Raw genomic sequence first — 18,292 nt, 5'->3', positions numbered from 1 at the left:
ACACATGACACAAGTGTCAATTTCTGCTCCAGTCTCAAATACCGCCGCTTGGTCTGTGCCCCTCGGCATCAGAGACGAAACACGGAGTACCCCTCTTGCTTTACTTTTGGACGGACCGGGGACGGCGTGTCAATATACGCTCGTTACATGCATAGTGTCCTTTCAAAATAAACTTCAGTTTTCACAGGAAGTTGAGTTTAGGCAACACAACCACTTGGATGTCAAAGCCAGAATTAGAAAAGCAAGGACAACATTCAACATCTTAAACAAAATCTAGAAAACAAAAAACCTGTCTCTACCTCTAACAGATCACTCAAGACCAAACTACAAATCTTTAATTCAAATGTCAAATCCATTCTACTCTACGGATGCAAAACATGGAAGACAACCACCAACATACTGAACAAATTACAGACATTCATCAATTGCTGCCTCCGACGCCTCCTGGGAATCTACTGGCCCAACACCATCTCAAACGCCAACCTATGGGAACGCACCAAACAGGAAACAATAGAACTTCAAATCAAGAGGAGAAAATGGAAGTGGATAGGTCAAAATACATCGATCTCAAAGCAGGCTCTAACATGGAACCCACAAGGAAAGAGGAAGAGAGGAAGTCCTAGAACCACCTGGAGAAGAACCACAGAACAGGAGATGAAGAAGGAAGGGCTGTCATGGCAACTAGATTGGAGGGCATAAGACCGGAGAAAATGGAGGGGTTTCATCGATGGCCTATGTTCCTTAGGGAATTTAAAGGCCTAAGTAAGTAAGTAAGTAAGTAAGTAAGTAAGTAAGAACACAATCACTTAGGATGGTTAGGGAACAGTCGTGGTTGACCTTAACTTTACTGGCTAGCGACTCACGGGACTGATGATACCGACCAGTACAAAATCAGTCGACGTTTCACACGGGACACAAACAGCGGCCTCCTGGTTTGAAGTCTTGTGTTTGTTTGTCCCATCCATCTCCCCGCCCACCTGCCCTGAACGGACTCTGTTAGTTGAAAGCCCGGTTCGTCACATACTGTCGCGAAAGGGTGCCTTCGTGCGTCCGGTACCGAGGGGCACTTAACCAATCTATGACACTATATGACTGGTTGGGAGTTAGACCCGGGTTGCCTGTCCAGCGGGTACCTCATCCCGCTTGCTGCCATTTGTGTGGCCATTTTCTGTCTAATCCCGCCTACGAGGCTCTGATTGGTCAATTGTTTCTCCAACATATGGAAATAGACCACAGCACTGGATCACTGAACAAATAGGAGATGTGAGCAGCGATTCAGACATCTGGTATCAAATAGTTGCCAGAATGCAAACATAATGAGAACAGACGAACAAAAAGACTGGATCTCAATTAAATGACAATATTGTAAAGGACCTTCTGTTCCAACCATACACAATTCAAATTCAAATCTTCAGTCCTGCTGGTCCTGTGTAACGTGCACTAATGGTCAAATAAAGATTGTTGGGCATATTAATGGTCAAGTATTGGCTATTGTTAATTTCCTTTGAGAATATCATTATAAATCAAGGACCCTGAAGAAAACAAGCTTTTACAAAATGAATGAGGTTGTAGAGTAACACATAGAACTGCCTCACCTCTGATTGACTACTTCAGATGTCATTGTTTAAAGACACAACAATGCCATTTATTGCGATGTGATTCATCCATTCACACTCTTAGATGCTACAATGAAGACAGATTGAAGCTGTTTTGACTCACAAAGCCATCTTCATTGCTGCTCTTGAGGGTTAACCTTGAGCAGGAGAGGTGAACTAATCTCAGAGCAAAGTGTGGTGTGTACAATCACACTGGATTCAATAGGGGAAGCCTGGCTTTATAGTGCCTTTCACATCACTTCTGTGTGTGTGTGCGTGCGTGCATTTGTGTGTGTGCAAGTCAAACAGAGTGAAGCACCAGCACTGTAGTGCAACCTGGCTTTGTACTCTGCTACGGCTTTTATTTGCTCCCAGATTCAGGGTTTGAGGTAGATGCTTTTTCCGGTGGGGTCAGGGAGGGTCTGATCCACAAGTTGCATTTCAATTGAGAAACATACATGCAATATTTATAGCATACAGATCTGTACCAGCGGCGGCTTGTGACTAAAAACATTGGGGAGGACAGGAGGAAAACTAACCCACGACAGTGTCATGTTATTTTATTAAGTTATTTCTCTTATTTTGCACTTGCACCTCCATTTTATGTAAGACTCAGTGCTGTTTGATATATGTGCTCTCATATTGCTAATTTTATCACATGGGGGGGGGGGGGGGGGGGGTTGGGCCGCCACACGTCTCCACAGCTGACAGCTGACGGCGAGGCCCGATGTTTAAAAGTAGTTTACGTTATAATTAATTTCCTAATACGCTGCTGTCTGATCCTTTACTGCCGGTTCATCACGTACAGACAGTGGTAGAGACTGAAGATATCATTTGGACATCAGCATTGGACCAACCCCATCAATCTTGTATTCTGCTGGTTGTTGATTGGCAACTAGCTAAGGGAGGTTATCCTCCCTTTGAGCGTCATTTGCCGTGTCTTTGCCAATCACAGACAATCATGAAATCAATGAAATTCATTGAGTTGATATAAGATGTCCCGCCCGAAGGAACCTCCTCTGCCTCTATGGACCAGCCTCCACTGGCTACGGTGGACCTCCTCCTAATCATCGTGGACATCGATTTATTTACTTATTTGGGAAAGTATATGTACGGTTCTATATATTTAAACAGGTGATTTCCCACCTCATAATTGTAACACCAATTAAGCGTATGCCATTTGAACTATTGGTCTTCTAAAACTTTCCAACCACAATACTTCAGATCTGTTTGTTAGTGACACACAGAAACACATTTCAGTATGAATCATGTTAACACCTCTTTGTTTTGCCCTGATATATCCCGGGTGCTTTGTAATCAGATGTAGCTTTAGCTCGACCGGCTTCATGACTTCGCTCGCTGGCACCTGAAGACACGTGACGCATTTTGGTCTCCCGTCGCTATCGCTCGATATAACTGTCGTCATATTTTCAACAATGGCAACAGTGCTGACAGATCTGACTGTCTGCTATTATATATATTTTTATTATATTGTTTTGAATCAAACTAAAAATAATTTTTTAAAAAGGTCTAATGTATCCATGTTTTATTTGAAGTCAAGTTTTCTCTTTCCTCTCCAACATGCTCAGGCCAGCTGTGGCTGATGGGAGTAGATCCAGACGAGTGTCACTGACATCAACTTGGGTAACTTCAAACATTGTTATTTCCACTCCATATGCTTCAAAGTAGCATAAAGAGGCTGGAGGGACTGGGGGAAGAGTGATTGAACAGTAAGTCAGTTTCCCTGCAATCTGTCAGCGTTAGCCCATCCCCCCTGTCCGAGTGCAGCCATCAGTCAGAGCTTTAACACTGTGATTAGGTTATTCTTTTTCATTATCTTATTTGTCAAAAGGGCAACAATTTGTATGTGTCTGCGTGTGGATGGGTCCATCATCTGTCTACCCATTCATTTACGAGACATCTTCCTTTTTCAGTCTTCTTTTCCTTCCCCTCCTTCTTTCTTTGTTCCTTTCACGACCACAATAGCCAGCGCTCTATATTATCCTCAATTAAGCCGGAGGAAAACTGTGTTACATTGATTTTTCTGAGACTCAGAAGGATGTAGTTGCTCACTAGGAGATCAATTTCAGCTCTGAAGATGGATGGACTTTTAAATCTTAACAATGACATCAGCATGGAACCCCCCCCCCCCCGCCGCAAATCAAATCAATAATGACTTCAGTTATTTCGTAGTTTTTTTTTTCTATGCGTGACATAGCTTCAGCTTTTGTTCAGTGGATTGCTAGAACATCTGTGTTTTATTGGTAATTAAAAACCATCTTGTGCAGCGATCAACAATCAGAGTTTGTGGTCCACTGAACACAGATGAGGTGATAAAACATCATCGCAACTAGAGAAACTTGCAGCGGGGGAGAGTAATCTGCCCCCCGGATAATGGATTATAGATTCAATTTATTTTCAGTGTAAACTGAGTAGACAAGGCGGGGCACGGGAAGAAAATGACATCCGCTCTTAATTGACCATCGGTGGAGATGTGCAGTGGTGCATTTAGACCAGCATCAATGAGTGTTCACGGCTCCATCGGTGCTTAGACTTGCTGCAAAGTGTTTCATCTCTTTCTTTCGTTGAGAGGTCTTAGAGCAGATCCAACTCCCAAACAACCGACACCTGAGTGAACCTGAACCAGGTCTCGGGGTCCACACATCTAGTCCGCTTTATGTCCAGATTGGCCCCGGACTTAAAATCAATACTGCACTCAGGTGTGCATCATTTTGTCTGGACATGACAGCATCAGAGAGAGTCTGCATCTCTGATCTGCCCGATCAAAATACAACACCAAAGGCCTTTTCTAAAACATTTGTTCGCTGTTCATGTTCATCACTGCCACAGAGAAAAATGTGAGCTATGTTGTAACAGAGAGACAACACCTACTGTATTATGCTGAAATAAAGTCAGCAATGGGAGCTTCGCAGGCTGAGTAGACAAGCGTTGTTCAAACACACAGAATGTTGCTTTAAATTCTAGTGATGATACCAATGTCGTGCTGGATGTTGGGGAAAATACGAGAAAATATTTTTTGAAGTGTGCCCTCTTTTGCGGAAAAATTGCACTTGTAAACAGGTTAATTATTCTAATTATGGCTGTCAATTGAAAATATTTAATCGCGTGATTGTCCATAGTTAATAACGACTAATTGGCCTCCTTTGCGACAAGCTAGTATAACACGGTTGGTACCGATGGATTCCTTCAGTTTTCTAGTTAAAATGAATTTGCGTTAACGCGTTATTATCGGGTGAACTTCGACAGCCCCAGTCCTAATGTTAATTCTTTGCTCATGGAATTGTGTATTTGAGTTCAACCTGAAGCAATTAAAAAGTTTAAAGTGTCACCCTAAAGTGTAATCACTGATGACAGATAAATTAGCAGTTGTAAGCAATAAAAGCAATCGGGAATTTCAACTGCAGCGTGTGTGCACTTTAAAGTGTTACTTTGGTATGTAAGCACTGACAGACACATAAATGACTGCTGAACAATCCAATTCAGTTACTTCAGCGTCCATTGACGTATTGAAATGTCAAGTGACATGAAATATCAGTTGAAGTGGAAGCCCCATTGGTAGTTCAACTGTCAGTTAAAGAGTTGAAGCACAGCAATGAAAGCCGTAAAGTGTCAGTGAAAGTGAAAGCACTCAAAGCAGTTAAAGCATCAGTTAATGCCGCATTTCTCAGCAGATCTGGTGAGGACACTACGATACGTTGAATAGATACCACCAAAATCTATTCTTGAAAACATTTGAGTTGAGAAATAGGCTATGCCACAGATGAGTCTTGTTTCATTATAGAGCTACATCGCCTAGCTTGACAGCGTGGTCCAATTTTCGTAGCCAGGCGCGTTTGCGCTGGACGGACTAATTTGCATAAAGCTGAATGTCGTCTACTTTATGCAAATACAGACAAACGCAGCTCAACCGCCCTCCGATCTCGCTGCGCTGTGCAACTTTTTCTGCTGCTCTCCGTAGGAAATGAATAGAAGCGTCAAAATAGAGCAGGTGCCCCATGTATTGAAGAATCCGACCCTTGGCCCTTTGCTGCATGTCGTCTCCTCTCTCTCCCCCTTTCCTGTCTGTCTTCGGCTGTACTATCCAATAAAGGCAACAACAAAAAAAAAGAATCATAAAAAGAAAAAGCGCCAAGACGGCCTGGATATGGTGGAAATGCATCGTGGGTGTGGAAGCTGTCAAATATGTCAGTTGACATGTAACCACAGACATTAAGAAGTTTAATTGCCGGTTGAAGTGTAAGTGATAAAAGCCTTCGAAATTTCAGTTGAAGTGGAAGTGATGGAGACAGTTCAAGTGTTAGTCGCTAGACAGTTTAAATGTGTGCACTGTAAGCAGTTGAGCTGCCCGTTGCTTTTCATGTTGTTTATCATGCATACACATACTACATCTTGTTTACTTTCAGTTTTCCCGTCAACAATAGTACAAATTTACATTTACATTACTATTTTATATTTACCCATGTTTGTATTGAACTGCACTATTTTATGCCTTAGATTATCATTTTGCTTTTACATTTACTTGTTTGATTTCTCCTTTTATATCCACATATTTTATGAGCATTGTTGAAGGAACCTGAAACCAAAAATTTTCATCGCTGCTTTGCTGGAAATAGTATGACAAATAAAGAACCTTGAGCTTTGCTATGCCAGCACTGACAGCAACTGAAGTGTAACAGCTGAAAGTAGGGACGCACCGATACCGATACCAGTATCAGGTATCGGGTCCGATACTGTAATGTACTGGTACTTGCAAAACAACTCCGATACAACGGCACCGATGCCACTTTATGGCAGCGCGACGTTAACCTCTCGTCACCTCTTTCACCACTTATAAGTGGGCTGAGCCCGCCCTGGCGGCACGTTGTGTTTGGGGCGCACTGAGGACGGTCCGCCCCGGTTGTCAGTTGCACCTGGAGCAGGGGGCCTTGTCCCTCTCCAGCGGGGAGAGAGGGCGCATCGAGCTTTGTCCACGGTGCGACGAGGTCCGGGCGGGGAGCGCTGTAAAGTTGTGGCCGCAAGCCACCTTCACCCCGAGCCTTACCAAGCCGACCTAGAGTCGGTGGCGGCGCACCGCCTCGTATGCGGGACTCCCCAGCCTGCCGTGTGTCACTCACACCCTCCAGCTGGCTGTTAACGAGGGTCTTTTGGCACAGAGAAGTACTCGTATCGGTACTCGGTATCGGCGAGTACCCAAATGTAAATACTTGTACTCGGTCTGAAAAAAGTGGTATCGGTGCATCCCTAACTGAAAGCAGTTGAATTGTCAGTTGACTAGTATGAATCTACTGAGGTGTTAATGTGCAAGCACTGAAAGCAGATAAAGTGTGAGTTCAAAAGTAAAAGCTGCAATCAAGCAATAAGTACAGGTGGATGCAGTTTCATAAGTGTCGTTTGGTCGGTCAGTCAGAAAGCACACCGAATTTCAGTTGAAGTGGACGCTCCAAAAGTACATCTTGTAGTGTATTGTTTAGCTGTAAAATGAGAAGGTTTGTGACCCAGAAGCCATGTTGAGATCTGTTGAGGAGATACCAAGCACCGCCCACCAGCCGGAGCACAGCCAATAGGAACGCTCTCTCTCTCTCTCTCTGAAATGACCTGTGATTGGTCAAAGTCTCCCGTCACAGACTAGATTTTTTAAATCCTGAAAACAGATCCATGAGGAGGTGCAGAAGTCTAGTTTTCTCTCAGAACACTTGAATTACAATATGCTAAAAGGTTATTATGGATTTTTTGCCCAATGATGCCAACAAATTGTTGCCTACTGCAGGATTAACTGTCAGCTGAAGAGTAAGAGATGCAACCAGTTGAAGTACAGCACTGAAAACAGCAAAGTATAAGTTGAAAGCTATGGATGCGTCAGTTAAAGAATAAGAGATGAAAGCTATTGAATTGTCGGTTGATGTGAGTTGAAAGGTCGATCAGCTTGAAGTAGAAACGCTGGGGACGGTTCAAATGTTGTATTGTTTTAAGTGTCAGTTCGTATGAAAGCACTGACATCAGATGTCCGTTATAATCTGTAATATTTCCCTTTCATGCACTGCAGCTTTATTACATTGTTGGGACAAGCAGCATGGTCCTACAGGTTGGAAACTATTTTATGATTTTAATGGACTGCAGCCATGTACAGATCTATATATATTTTTTTATGTTGTTCTACTGAATGTAACTGTAATGTAACGTAACTTTTACAGTGTTGGGGTTTGATGACTGTGTCCGGACTTGCCTCTCTCCTGGATCATCATGCATGCTGTCTGTCTGTCTGTCTGTCTGACTGACTTTGTGCCTGTCTGTCTGTCTCCTGCTTTGTTGTTCTTCTTTCTTTCAGCCGCTCTGCCTCTGCAAAGACAGCGGCGGTCTGGATTGGCGGAGAGCTAAATTGCTCAGTGTGAGCTCGGTCACGGCTGAGCTCTCCTTGAGATAATGAAATGACAATTAATGGGAAAGCTGTTGCCATTCGCTCATTTGTTCGCTCGCTAGTAGAGCAGCAGCATGGGGGGGGGGGGGGGGGGGACAGACAGAAGCCACTGCAGTCATGACAGACTCTGAAAACTGCCCAGCAATCGTTTTCATATTGAATAGCTGCTGCTCTGATGTTGAAAATCCATGCATGTATAAAACAATTGAAGTTGAGTCTATGGCTCCACGGACGAAATATGATTCAAACAAAATAGGTTTTTGGTATCAGATTAAAACGGTGTCCAGATCTGTTTAAATATAGCTATTTCTACCTTTTTCTGCCACTTTATTCAACGGACAGATATTATTTTGTGAAGGAGTTCAAGTACCTCGGGGTCTTGAGATTGGCCGGAGAATCGGAGCAGCGGGGGGGCGGTATTGCATTCGCTTTACCGCACCTTTGTGACGAAAAGAGAGCTGAGCCGGAAGGCAAAGCTCTCGATCTACCGGTCAGTCTTCGTTCCTACTCTCACCTCTGGTCATGAGGTCTGGGTCATGACCCAAAGAACTAGATCGCGGGTACAAGCGGCCGAAATGTGTTTCCTCAGGAGGGTGGCTGGCGTCTTCCCTTTGAATAGCGTGAGAAGCTCAGTCATCCGTGAGGGACTCGGAGTAGAGCCGCTACTCCTTTTGCGTTGAAAGGAGCCAGCTGAGGTGGTTCAGGCATCTAGTAAGGATGCCCCCCTGGGCGCCTCCCTAAGGAGGTGTTCCAGGCACGACCAGCTGGGAGGAGGCCACGGGGAAGACCCAGGACTAGGTGGAGAGATTATATCTTTACACTGGCCTGGGAACGCCTCGGGATCCCCCAGTCAGAGCTGGTTAATGTGGCCCGGGAAAGGGAAGTTTGGGTTCCCCTGCTGGAGCTGTTGCCCCCGCGACCCGACCCCGGATAAGCGGTTGAAGATGATGATGATGATGATGATGATGCAGATATTACTTATAGTCTAAATGTCCAAATCACAACAGTATTTTCCATGGCTGTGAAAAGGCATTGCAGGTAGAGAGTTCAGATGCAGCTCTGAAGCTATATGTAACCCATGTAAAAAAAGGTAGATCCTTTATTAACCCAGTGACACTTAAGTCAATACATTATTTACCATAGCCACGGGCCTACACAGCACAGAGCCACTCTGAGCTCTGGCCTACTGAGATAGTCCCTGACAGAATGGCAGAAGACAAATATATTTCCTTGAAAAGAAAGAGCGAAAGCAGACCCTTGGGCATGTCATAAAACATCTCTCCAATATGTGCTGTGAAGTGGAAATTCTAGCCACCCCGAAAACCACACAGGAAATATTTTCTATTTAATTTCTGGCTGCAGTTATTTTCCCATTATTGCATTTTCCTCTCTAAGTCAATACACTTGTAGGATAAAATTGCAAATGTATAACCATTATCTCAGTAGAATTGAGACTTGCTCATGGAATTAGAATTACATATGTGTTTTTATAAGACTCCAGGCAAGTATGTTGTGTTTTTTTTTCTTTTTGTATCTACATACAATTAATTTAACTGAGGCAAAAGCTAGTAAAGTATGACATGAAATTACATCATCTCTGTTATTATGCTAGTGGGGGATGTGATAAAGCTGTGTAATCTAGTTAGCAAAGTCCCTGTTTGCATGGCTGATCAAGCTAAGCTTCTTGTGACTGCATTACAATGCGAAAGCTCACTCAAGTACACAAAATGAAAACAGATCAAAGCGTGGAGCACGCTGCAGTACTGGGCCGATCACTGTACCTGGTATTGGTTGGCCTTCGCAAGCTCCTGATTGGCCGATTCCACATTGGATGATGTCGTCTGGATGTAATCTTCAATGCTGTCTGAGGAAACAAAGAGTAGATTGATTGCTAATGGGTCACTTTTATTCCAATGACTACGATTACAATTTACAAGGATGTGGTCAAGTGGCCTCAGATGTTTTCATGTGAAACCCACACATTGTTATATCGCACTATACAAAAAGGTACAAAAAGCTTTTTATTCATCTAATTATTTATTGTTAAAATAAACACAAAAGTCTACTTTCATCTAATGAGTACAAAAAACTCCACCAATCCTGTTTTTTTGGTTCAGTTTATTGGGTTAAGATTTGATTGAATTATTATAGCTATGGTCATAGTAAACAAAAGCAAAGAAAAAAAAAGACTTTATTAGGGTACTGCAGTGATTTAGTGTTGCAGGCAGAGTCTGAAATTAGCAAATGCGGGTAAATTGTCAGCAGTGGCGGGTGGCATCATCAGGACCTTTTTACCACTTTGGCAGGCAGGCAAAACGCACACCAGAAAAACACATTCAGAAATATTAGCGTATGATTGGATAGAGCTACGCATAGCGACGGCTATAAAAACAACGTCACTGGCTGCTGAACCTTATTCATTTTGATTGACAGTCGTAGTTCACCAAATTCTAGCCAATGACCACTAATAAACAGACGCCCACACACAACGCTACATACACGTCCACTCGGTACTGTGCCGCTTCACCGGCGTTAGCTGAGCTGTCTGTGAGGTAGCTAACGGTAGCTACGATGTGGCGTTATTTCTCAAATATTGACAAGCCGGTTAAACGGCATGCAGTGCCAGTGGTGGAAAATGAAAGACAGACAACGAGAAACAAAGGTACTTTAACGCAAGATGGAAGGCTAGTGAAAAAGGAGAGATTGGCTTGAAGTTGATGAGAAGACAGGGACAATGCACTGCTCTATTTGTAAGGCGCTATCGCTGGACAGACGAGAGGGTTCTCTCGTTTGTGGGACAAAATATGACTTGGAGGCCGTGAAAGACCGCGAATCATCCAAGTCCCATAAACAATAAATGGAGAGGAAAAGGGCGGGAGAAATCCCATAAGGGCTGTCACCGCCATGAAGGCGGCTCAAATGGCGAAGCTGACCGTACTTTTCCGCAACGCTCACGCCATCGCCAAAAAGGGACGCCCGTTTCGGACTACACCATTTTAATATAACCAACGTTAACGTGAATGTTGGTACATAGTTCAGTTAGCTAGCTAGCTAGCTAACTTGCTAACTTGTTGATTAGAGGAAAACAGAATGAAAGTGATAAGCTAACGTCAGCTAGTTGGAGTTGAAGCTAGCGCAGTCAACTGTGCAGGGAGCACGGTTAGCTACTTGAATCAAATTAGTGCTCTCTAGTTTGACAGGCTTGATGAGATGAAAGGGATAGACGCTGGCATGACACTTCGAAATGCAAACCAGCGTCAGTCGTTTGTGCACTTCATTGGCGAACATGAGAGGGAGAAGATCAGGTAGTGTCTTAGTGGTGTCGAGGTTCATCTCTGTGATGTGCGATGGCTCAGTGGACAGTGCGGTTGAAGAACGAGAGCTGGTGTATGTGCGCAGCTGTCAGGCAGAAAAAGTACACATCAACTTTGTCGGGATCCAGTCGGTTGAAAAGAGAGACGCTGAACACATTACCAACGCCATCAGCTCCATGATGGCAAGTGTTAGCAGCAGAGAGCAGCCAGGACAGTGGAGGGACAAGTTAGTGGCTTGTGCCACTGACGGTGCAGCAGTCATGGTTGGGGTGAAGACGGGGGTAATGTCCAGACTGTGTGAAGACCGGCCCTTTGTCATGGGCATCCATTGCATGGCACACAGGCTGGAACTGGCCTACAAAGATACTGTTAAAGGCAGTACTCACCGATTCACAGAATCTATAGACCGCCTTGAGATCCTGTGAGCAACCCATTCTCATTCCCACCCGAGTAGGAGGCACACGATGGGTGGCTCATCTCCTAAGGGCCATAGATCAGTTCCTGAGGGGCTACCAGGCCATTGTAAGGCCCCTAGAGCAGGTAGGGTATCCAGTGATAATCAATGTGATCCTTGAACTTATAGGTTAACTATATACTGTTACACCCCACCCTTGGGCAGCCCTATTGGGGCAAATAACACTTAAACACTGACCCAAACCAACCACAAAAGACACCTTTAAAACTCTCAAAATCCATAAGATTTATTAACAAAGACATATAAAAAGTGATAAACTAAAAGGCAGCAGAACCAGCAGTCCCCACACCAGAAGCCTCTCCCTTCTGCTGCTGGCACAGGAGCTTTTAAGCACTTCCATCCCAACCTCGTTGAGCAAATGCAGCACACCTGGGCACCTTGTTGAGGAGTGCAGCACACCTGGAGAGCTACCAGAGAGGGAAAAGGGACAGCAGCACAGAAAACACATACAGCCATAACATATACCCTGACATATTCTAATCCACCGTAGTTCTAATGTATGTGCTACATATAATATGTGTGTGTTTGTATACCAGGCTAAATCCCGTGATGTGTGTGGGAATCCTACCACGCAGTCCGAAGCCAAGGGCCTCACAACATGGCTACAAATGGGATGGTGGTGAGATCCTGCCGTCAGTGACATCGGAAGTGAACTCCTGCTGGCTATGAAAACAGTCAACTTCCAAAGCTGGCCAGATGCTGAGAACAGTGAAGGTGAGCAACTCTTAACATCTCTTGTATTTACAGCATGTGCTTATGTTGCTGTATGTTTCGAAGGTACCATACTGTGGTTGTTGTTTTTTTCTCTATTGAAATAGCTATTATTGAAGGAAAGATGAAAAACATCAATTTAACAGCAGAGGGCTTTTGCATGGCAGTGAAAAAAATCAAACAACTTAATAGCCCATAACTAAATAATAGCTATTTGTGAATGGGTCATAACTTGGAGTTGTCAATATATATAATGGAACATAATACTTGTATTTCATTATGTTATTATGTGTTTTTGACACAGATTTTTGGAGATGCAGAAGTGGAAGAGCTGCTCAAGCACTTTGAGACCCTACTGGTTTCCTCCGGGCTCGATGTTAACAAGATTCCGTATCAGTGGACGTACCTGAAGACCCAGGTGTACCAAGAAGACAAGATAGAAAATACTAACTGGGCAGAGGTCAACAGAAGAGCAGGTCACCTTTATCCTGATGTTCTTGCTCTTATTGACCTTTTGCTCTCCATCTCCTCAAACGGCTGTCTGTGAGCGAGGCTTCAACATCATGAAGTTGGTCAAAAGCGACTGGAGATGCAGACTAAAGTCTGAGACACTGTCAGACCTCCTGACTGTCCAGTTGAGCTCTCGGTCCATAAAGGACTTTGACCCAACCTCTGCCATTGAGCTTTGGCATCTGGACAGTGTACGGTCACGCAGACCATGCTTCATGGACAGGGCAAAAGTGAGCAAGACTGAGGACTATTCTGATTCTGATGTCTGTCTCTCTGAGTCAGAGGAGCATGTGTAGTTTTCATCTTTACCTACGTTTACGTTCACCTATTTTCATGTTATTATTTACATTTAAAGATGATGTTTAATGATGATGAGTGGTAGACAAAAGAAAATACTTGCCTGCCACAGTGGCAGTCAGTGACAAAAGTTAATTTCAGACCCTGGTTGCAGGTGTATTTAAAAATGGCCAAATCAAAACCGCGGATGCCAAGATATACTGACTTTTAGTCCCTTTTATTAGTCAAGCTCCAAAAATACACTTCCCATAATGCAATTCAATTTTGTCTTTCATAGGACACCTCCTGCCAAATAACCACCCACATCTTTCTGACTCTATGCCCTGGGGTTGTGACACAGATTTCCTGTTATAATATTGCAGCGTCCAAGCCCAAGCCCAGCTAACTGCTGTTGCCATTTCTTGGCAAACTATCGGCCCAGCACTGCTGTGCAGTGCCTCTGGCTAAAGCGCGGGTTGCCAGATATGGTTGGTGAGCACAGGTGGTATAGGTCTTTGTCCAGACACAATGGTACCAAACCTTGTGGCCTTACAGTTACTGAGTCCAGCTGTTGTTTGCCAAGAAACTGTTCCAGCATATAACTCCCAAAATTGTCATGTTTACATTTCTGTTTAAAGGAATACGGAATTCAGAGCATATCTATTGCCTCTGCACGGCTCTCAACATGGCAACGGCTGAGCCCTCCCTCTGAGAGTCACACACTCTGAGGTCGGGTTCACACCTAAAGGTCCGGTTCCTGAATCGAACCAATGCGAAGATGATACATTGTTTCAATTTTCCAACTGGTCCGGTTTGTGTTCACAAAGACAAATTTCAAACGGTCCAGAAATAGTGAACAAAACTCACGTGGTGGAAATGTCATTGGATTATTGGTCAGGCAGTTGGCAGGTAAAGAGACAATAAACCTCTCCTAATGTTCTAGCTGGATATCGTAAATCATGGAGCACCGTCAAATTCTGTTCATGTTGGTGTTGATCTGGAGCGCATATCAGCAAACTTTAGTAGAGACAGCGGGTATTAAATCATTTATTAATCATCATCTTCAGCCCATATGTTAAGGAGGCATCTCACTCCGTGGTGAGTCCAGGTTTGTCCCCTGCCAGTCGACATTTTTGCTAGCAAATGCGCTAATAGCCACCGGTAACCGAAACAGAAAAAAAGGAATCGTTCTTTTAACCATTTAAATGACAGATGAAATGGTACACTTCCTGTGTTTGGTTCGAATGGTGTTCGCACCAGAAGACTCCAGAGTTCACTTGACAGCGGACCGAGACCACCCCTTCGAGGTGGACCAGGGAGCGGTTGTTTGGTCCGCACCAGGGTTTGATTCATGCAGACTGTCGATTTTGCCGTTGTACTGGAGAAACACATCATTCTGCACGAGCTAAGAGATGTTCCTAATGCTTTTGCAACACTGATGGGTCTGCTTTACTGCCTTAACATAAACTATCCCAAAGGACTGAAGTATACATTGGAGGTAATACAGAAAGTTTTCATGGGCATCTGTGGTGGCAATTGTTCAGCCAAAGTTCATGCACTCCAAAACAAGATGCTTCAAGGCAAAGAGTAGTGGCAAGTTGGCCAAGTTAATGGAAGCTATCACTTTTTCAGTTGGTCTGCTTGAATTGTATAAATGTTTATACACTTAATCTGCATCACACTCAATCTCACACACCAAAATCACCACCATGCCCACATACACGTCATATGGTTAGAACAAAAGGCCTATGACAATAAGAAAAATGCCTTTAAAAGTTACAATGTTGTACTATGTTATTTGTTCATTTAAGAGATAATCTGCTACTCAAGTTTATGAAATTTAACTACATCACTTCAAGTTAAGCAGTAATCTTACTTATATATTTCACAATTGCAGCTTTTATGCCTTGACTTCCTCTTGTATGGAAAAAACACAGTATTAAAGCTGTTTTGCATACAGTTCTATTAATGTCAAGAGAAGCATGTTAAATATGGCATTTGTCATTATATTCAGCCGTGTCTCATGTTTTAGATTCATACCAAAAATGCCACTGCCTGTCAGTTTTTTAAATTAAATAAATAGCATTCTGAATGTTCTTTGATGTTGGTGAGTCAATTTTATGTAGGTCTGTTGTCTTAAGTTGTGTGGGCAAATTACACAGTTCTAAAGTTCTGCAAGTAAGATGAACTATTACCTTGAAAAGTTACCTGGCTGCCTTAAAAAGAAAGCTTAGTTGAGCCAACTTTTATTAAGTGATCGGATCATAAGTGGACAGCTTTAAGTACAGGTGTGAACACACTTAAGACGCATTGAGGACACATTGAGATCGGATCTTTCAGACCACACTCAGAGGTGGTCTGGGCTACATATGACCACATTCTTTTAGCAGTGTGTAGTGATTGCGTCATGGCCACATTAAGGACCGCCTACTCATCTGATGTCCCGCTGGGATCCGCGGGATCACCGCGCCCCTCAGGGGAATAAACAGGCAGACATGGGCGCTTGTCAGCATGGAAACGGCCTCTGTGCTCTACTGTATGTAGACTAGGCACGCAAAGTGCATTATTATCATACTGTCGAAGATGTGTTGGTGTTTTTGTTCCGCTGCTTTGCACGGAGCTGACACCCGACCGCCCGCCTGTTCTCTGTCCTCCCCGGCTCTCTGGAGCGCTGTACCCCGCTGTTGTCTGGCAAAAGCAGCGGTGCCGGCACCGGCGGCGCGGAGGTCCCCGGGGACCGCTGGTACAATAACCTTTTATTTTGATGTTAATACAATGTACCAGAATTAACGAATATGTAGGATATTACTACTGACATTCATGTAATATTACGCCACAACAGCTGCTGTATTAGGTGCGTGTTTACTACGTGTTCATTTGCATATAGAGCGGGGAAGTGAGATCAGATCACAAGTGGCCGCTGAAGACGCATGTGGAGATGCATTCTAATGCCAGGTGTGAACAGACGAGCTTAAAGCTGTCCACTTGTTATCGGATCACTGAGGACACATGTTAATACCAGGTGTGAACAGGGCCATAATCCCCCCAAAAATACCAATTTGTGTTTTGAGCAATCAGATAATAATACAAAGATCATTTCCTGGTGTTGGTGTAGCATCATTTTTTTAGTATCATTCGTCGTCTTACAGTACATTAACAAACTATCACCATTTAAAAAGCTCTTGCTCTCCTAAATTCCAGTGGTGGCACTTGATGTTAACTGAAAAGGGACATCAGAAAAAATACATATTAACCTCAAGCATCCCCATTTTTTTATTGTAGGGAAAGAAGACTACATATCTACTCTAAGAAATAGAACACTAAATGTGCTCTTCTCTAATCTTTGTGTGTCCCAACTTGCTGAATCGTGTTGAGCTTAATGGAAATGATATCGTTACTCTGCACACGGTCTTGACAGCACATTACATGACAGCGCACCAGCCCTCGGTGATACCAAGGACTACTGGTCTAATAGTTAACACTGTTAAAACAGCAGGGTCTGCTTTAAAGGCTGTCAATACACAAGTTAATGAGATGAGACAGAACATGTTTAATGAACTGGATGGTCCAAAATATTTGTTATCACCACATAATTACCCCCATATATTTACAACTGGCCAATAACAGTGAGAGTGCTATTGATTGTTTTGGTGTTGTGAGAGTGAAAATGCTACAGCCGGTTCAGAGATATGGGTAAAGACTTGTGTTTAAAGCTGTGATGGCCTCTGATAATTACTGCACAACTTGAGCGTGTAGAGAATTACCTTTCGAACTTAACAGGAGCAGGAGGTTAGGTGAATGAATTGAGCTGATTGACTAAATGCACTTACTCCTTTGGTGAGTTGAAGAAGGCGGAGGAATACATGCTTCAGACTCACCGGATGAAGATCCAAATAAGGTTCACCCCCCGGACGGACTCATTCATTCTGCTACTGCTTCTCTGGTAAGGATCGGTTCTTTATCATGATTGACTGATACTGCGCTTTAAAGGTCCAGTGTGTCTGGAGGTATCTAGCGGTGAGGCATTTGGAGCAGAGCCAGTGCGTGTGTACGTGGGAAGTGAGTGGTGAAGTAAGAGAGAGAGAGAGCGGCGGCGACGGCAGCGAGTAAAATTATCGACCTTTCCAAGCCGACCTAAAGCCTATCGCGGCGCACTGTGGGGGAAAAGCGCCCGGTGAGGGCCAACCAGTGTGCAGGGACGGCCGCGTGAAAGTACACCTTTTTCTGTTTTCATTATCGTTCGAAGCCAAAATTGTAATTGAAAATAATATTTGATTAATTACCCAGTCCTACTGACTTTATATCTCGACCATCAGGAAAAATTATCATTTGTTCAAAGAAATATCTAAATCTAATACTCAGATTTCCATGAAACTAACTGAGAACATTCATGCTCTCAAGAGGCAACACATTCTCACTCCCAACTTGTCAAATACTGCCGCCAAATTCTGCTGCTTGGTCAGTGCTCCTCGGCATGGGATACCGACGCTCTATACCCCTCTAGCATTACTTTTGGACGGACCAGGGACGGCGTGTCAATATATACGCTCGTTACATGCATAGTGTCTTTTCAAAATAAACTTTGGTTTTCACAGGACGTAGGTAGGGTTAGAAAACGATTGATAACAACTCACATGACTACCGAGTGCTTAACGACTCACGGCGCTAACAATACTAACAAATCCCATGACTAACGATTGACATCACTAAAATATTGTAAACGTCTACTTTTAGTTTCAATACTGGACACGAACAGCGGCCTCCTGGTTCAAAGTCCTATGTGTTTGACCCATCCACCTCCCCTCCCACCCGACCTAAGCAGACTCTCACACTCCTTTTACTAGCCTGTGTCAGTTGCTCTGACCGTCTAATAATACCGCGAGTGGGTTTACATTGGAGTTAGTGGAAAGCCCGGTGCACACGGTCGCTAAAAGGTACCTTTATGTGTCGGTATCCGATGCCGAAGGGCACTGAC

General features: G+C 43.7%; 1 protein-coding gene across 2 annotated transcripts in view; it reads right to left on the bottom strand.

The window, feature by feature from the left end:
• Positions 1–18,292, bottom strand: part of tsnare1 (T-SNARE Domain Containing 1) — a 151,976-nt gene that overhangs the window by 30,488 nt on the left and 103,196 nt on the right. For both annotated transcript variants that reach the window (XM_074652601.1, XM_074652600.1), the window contains exon 10: positions 9,813–9,895. In XM_074652601.1, coding sequence (XP_074508702.1) covers positions 9,813–9,895 — 83 coding nt within the window. The remainder of the gene's footprint in view (positions 1–9,812; positions 9,896–18,292) is intronic.

This window comes from Sebastes fasciatus, chromosome 12, assembly GCF_043250625.1.
Source record: "Sebastes fasciatus isolate fSebFas1 chromosome 12, fSebFas1.pri, whole genome shotgun sequence".
NCBI lineage: Eukaryota > Metazoa > Chordata > Actinopteri > Perciformes > Sebastidae > Sebastes > Sebastes fasciatus.
This window is presented reverse-complemented; position numbering and strand designations above follow the sequence as displayed.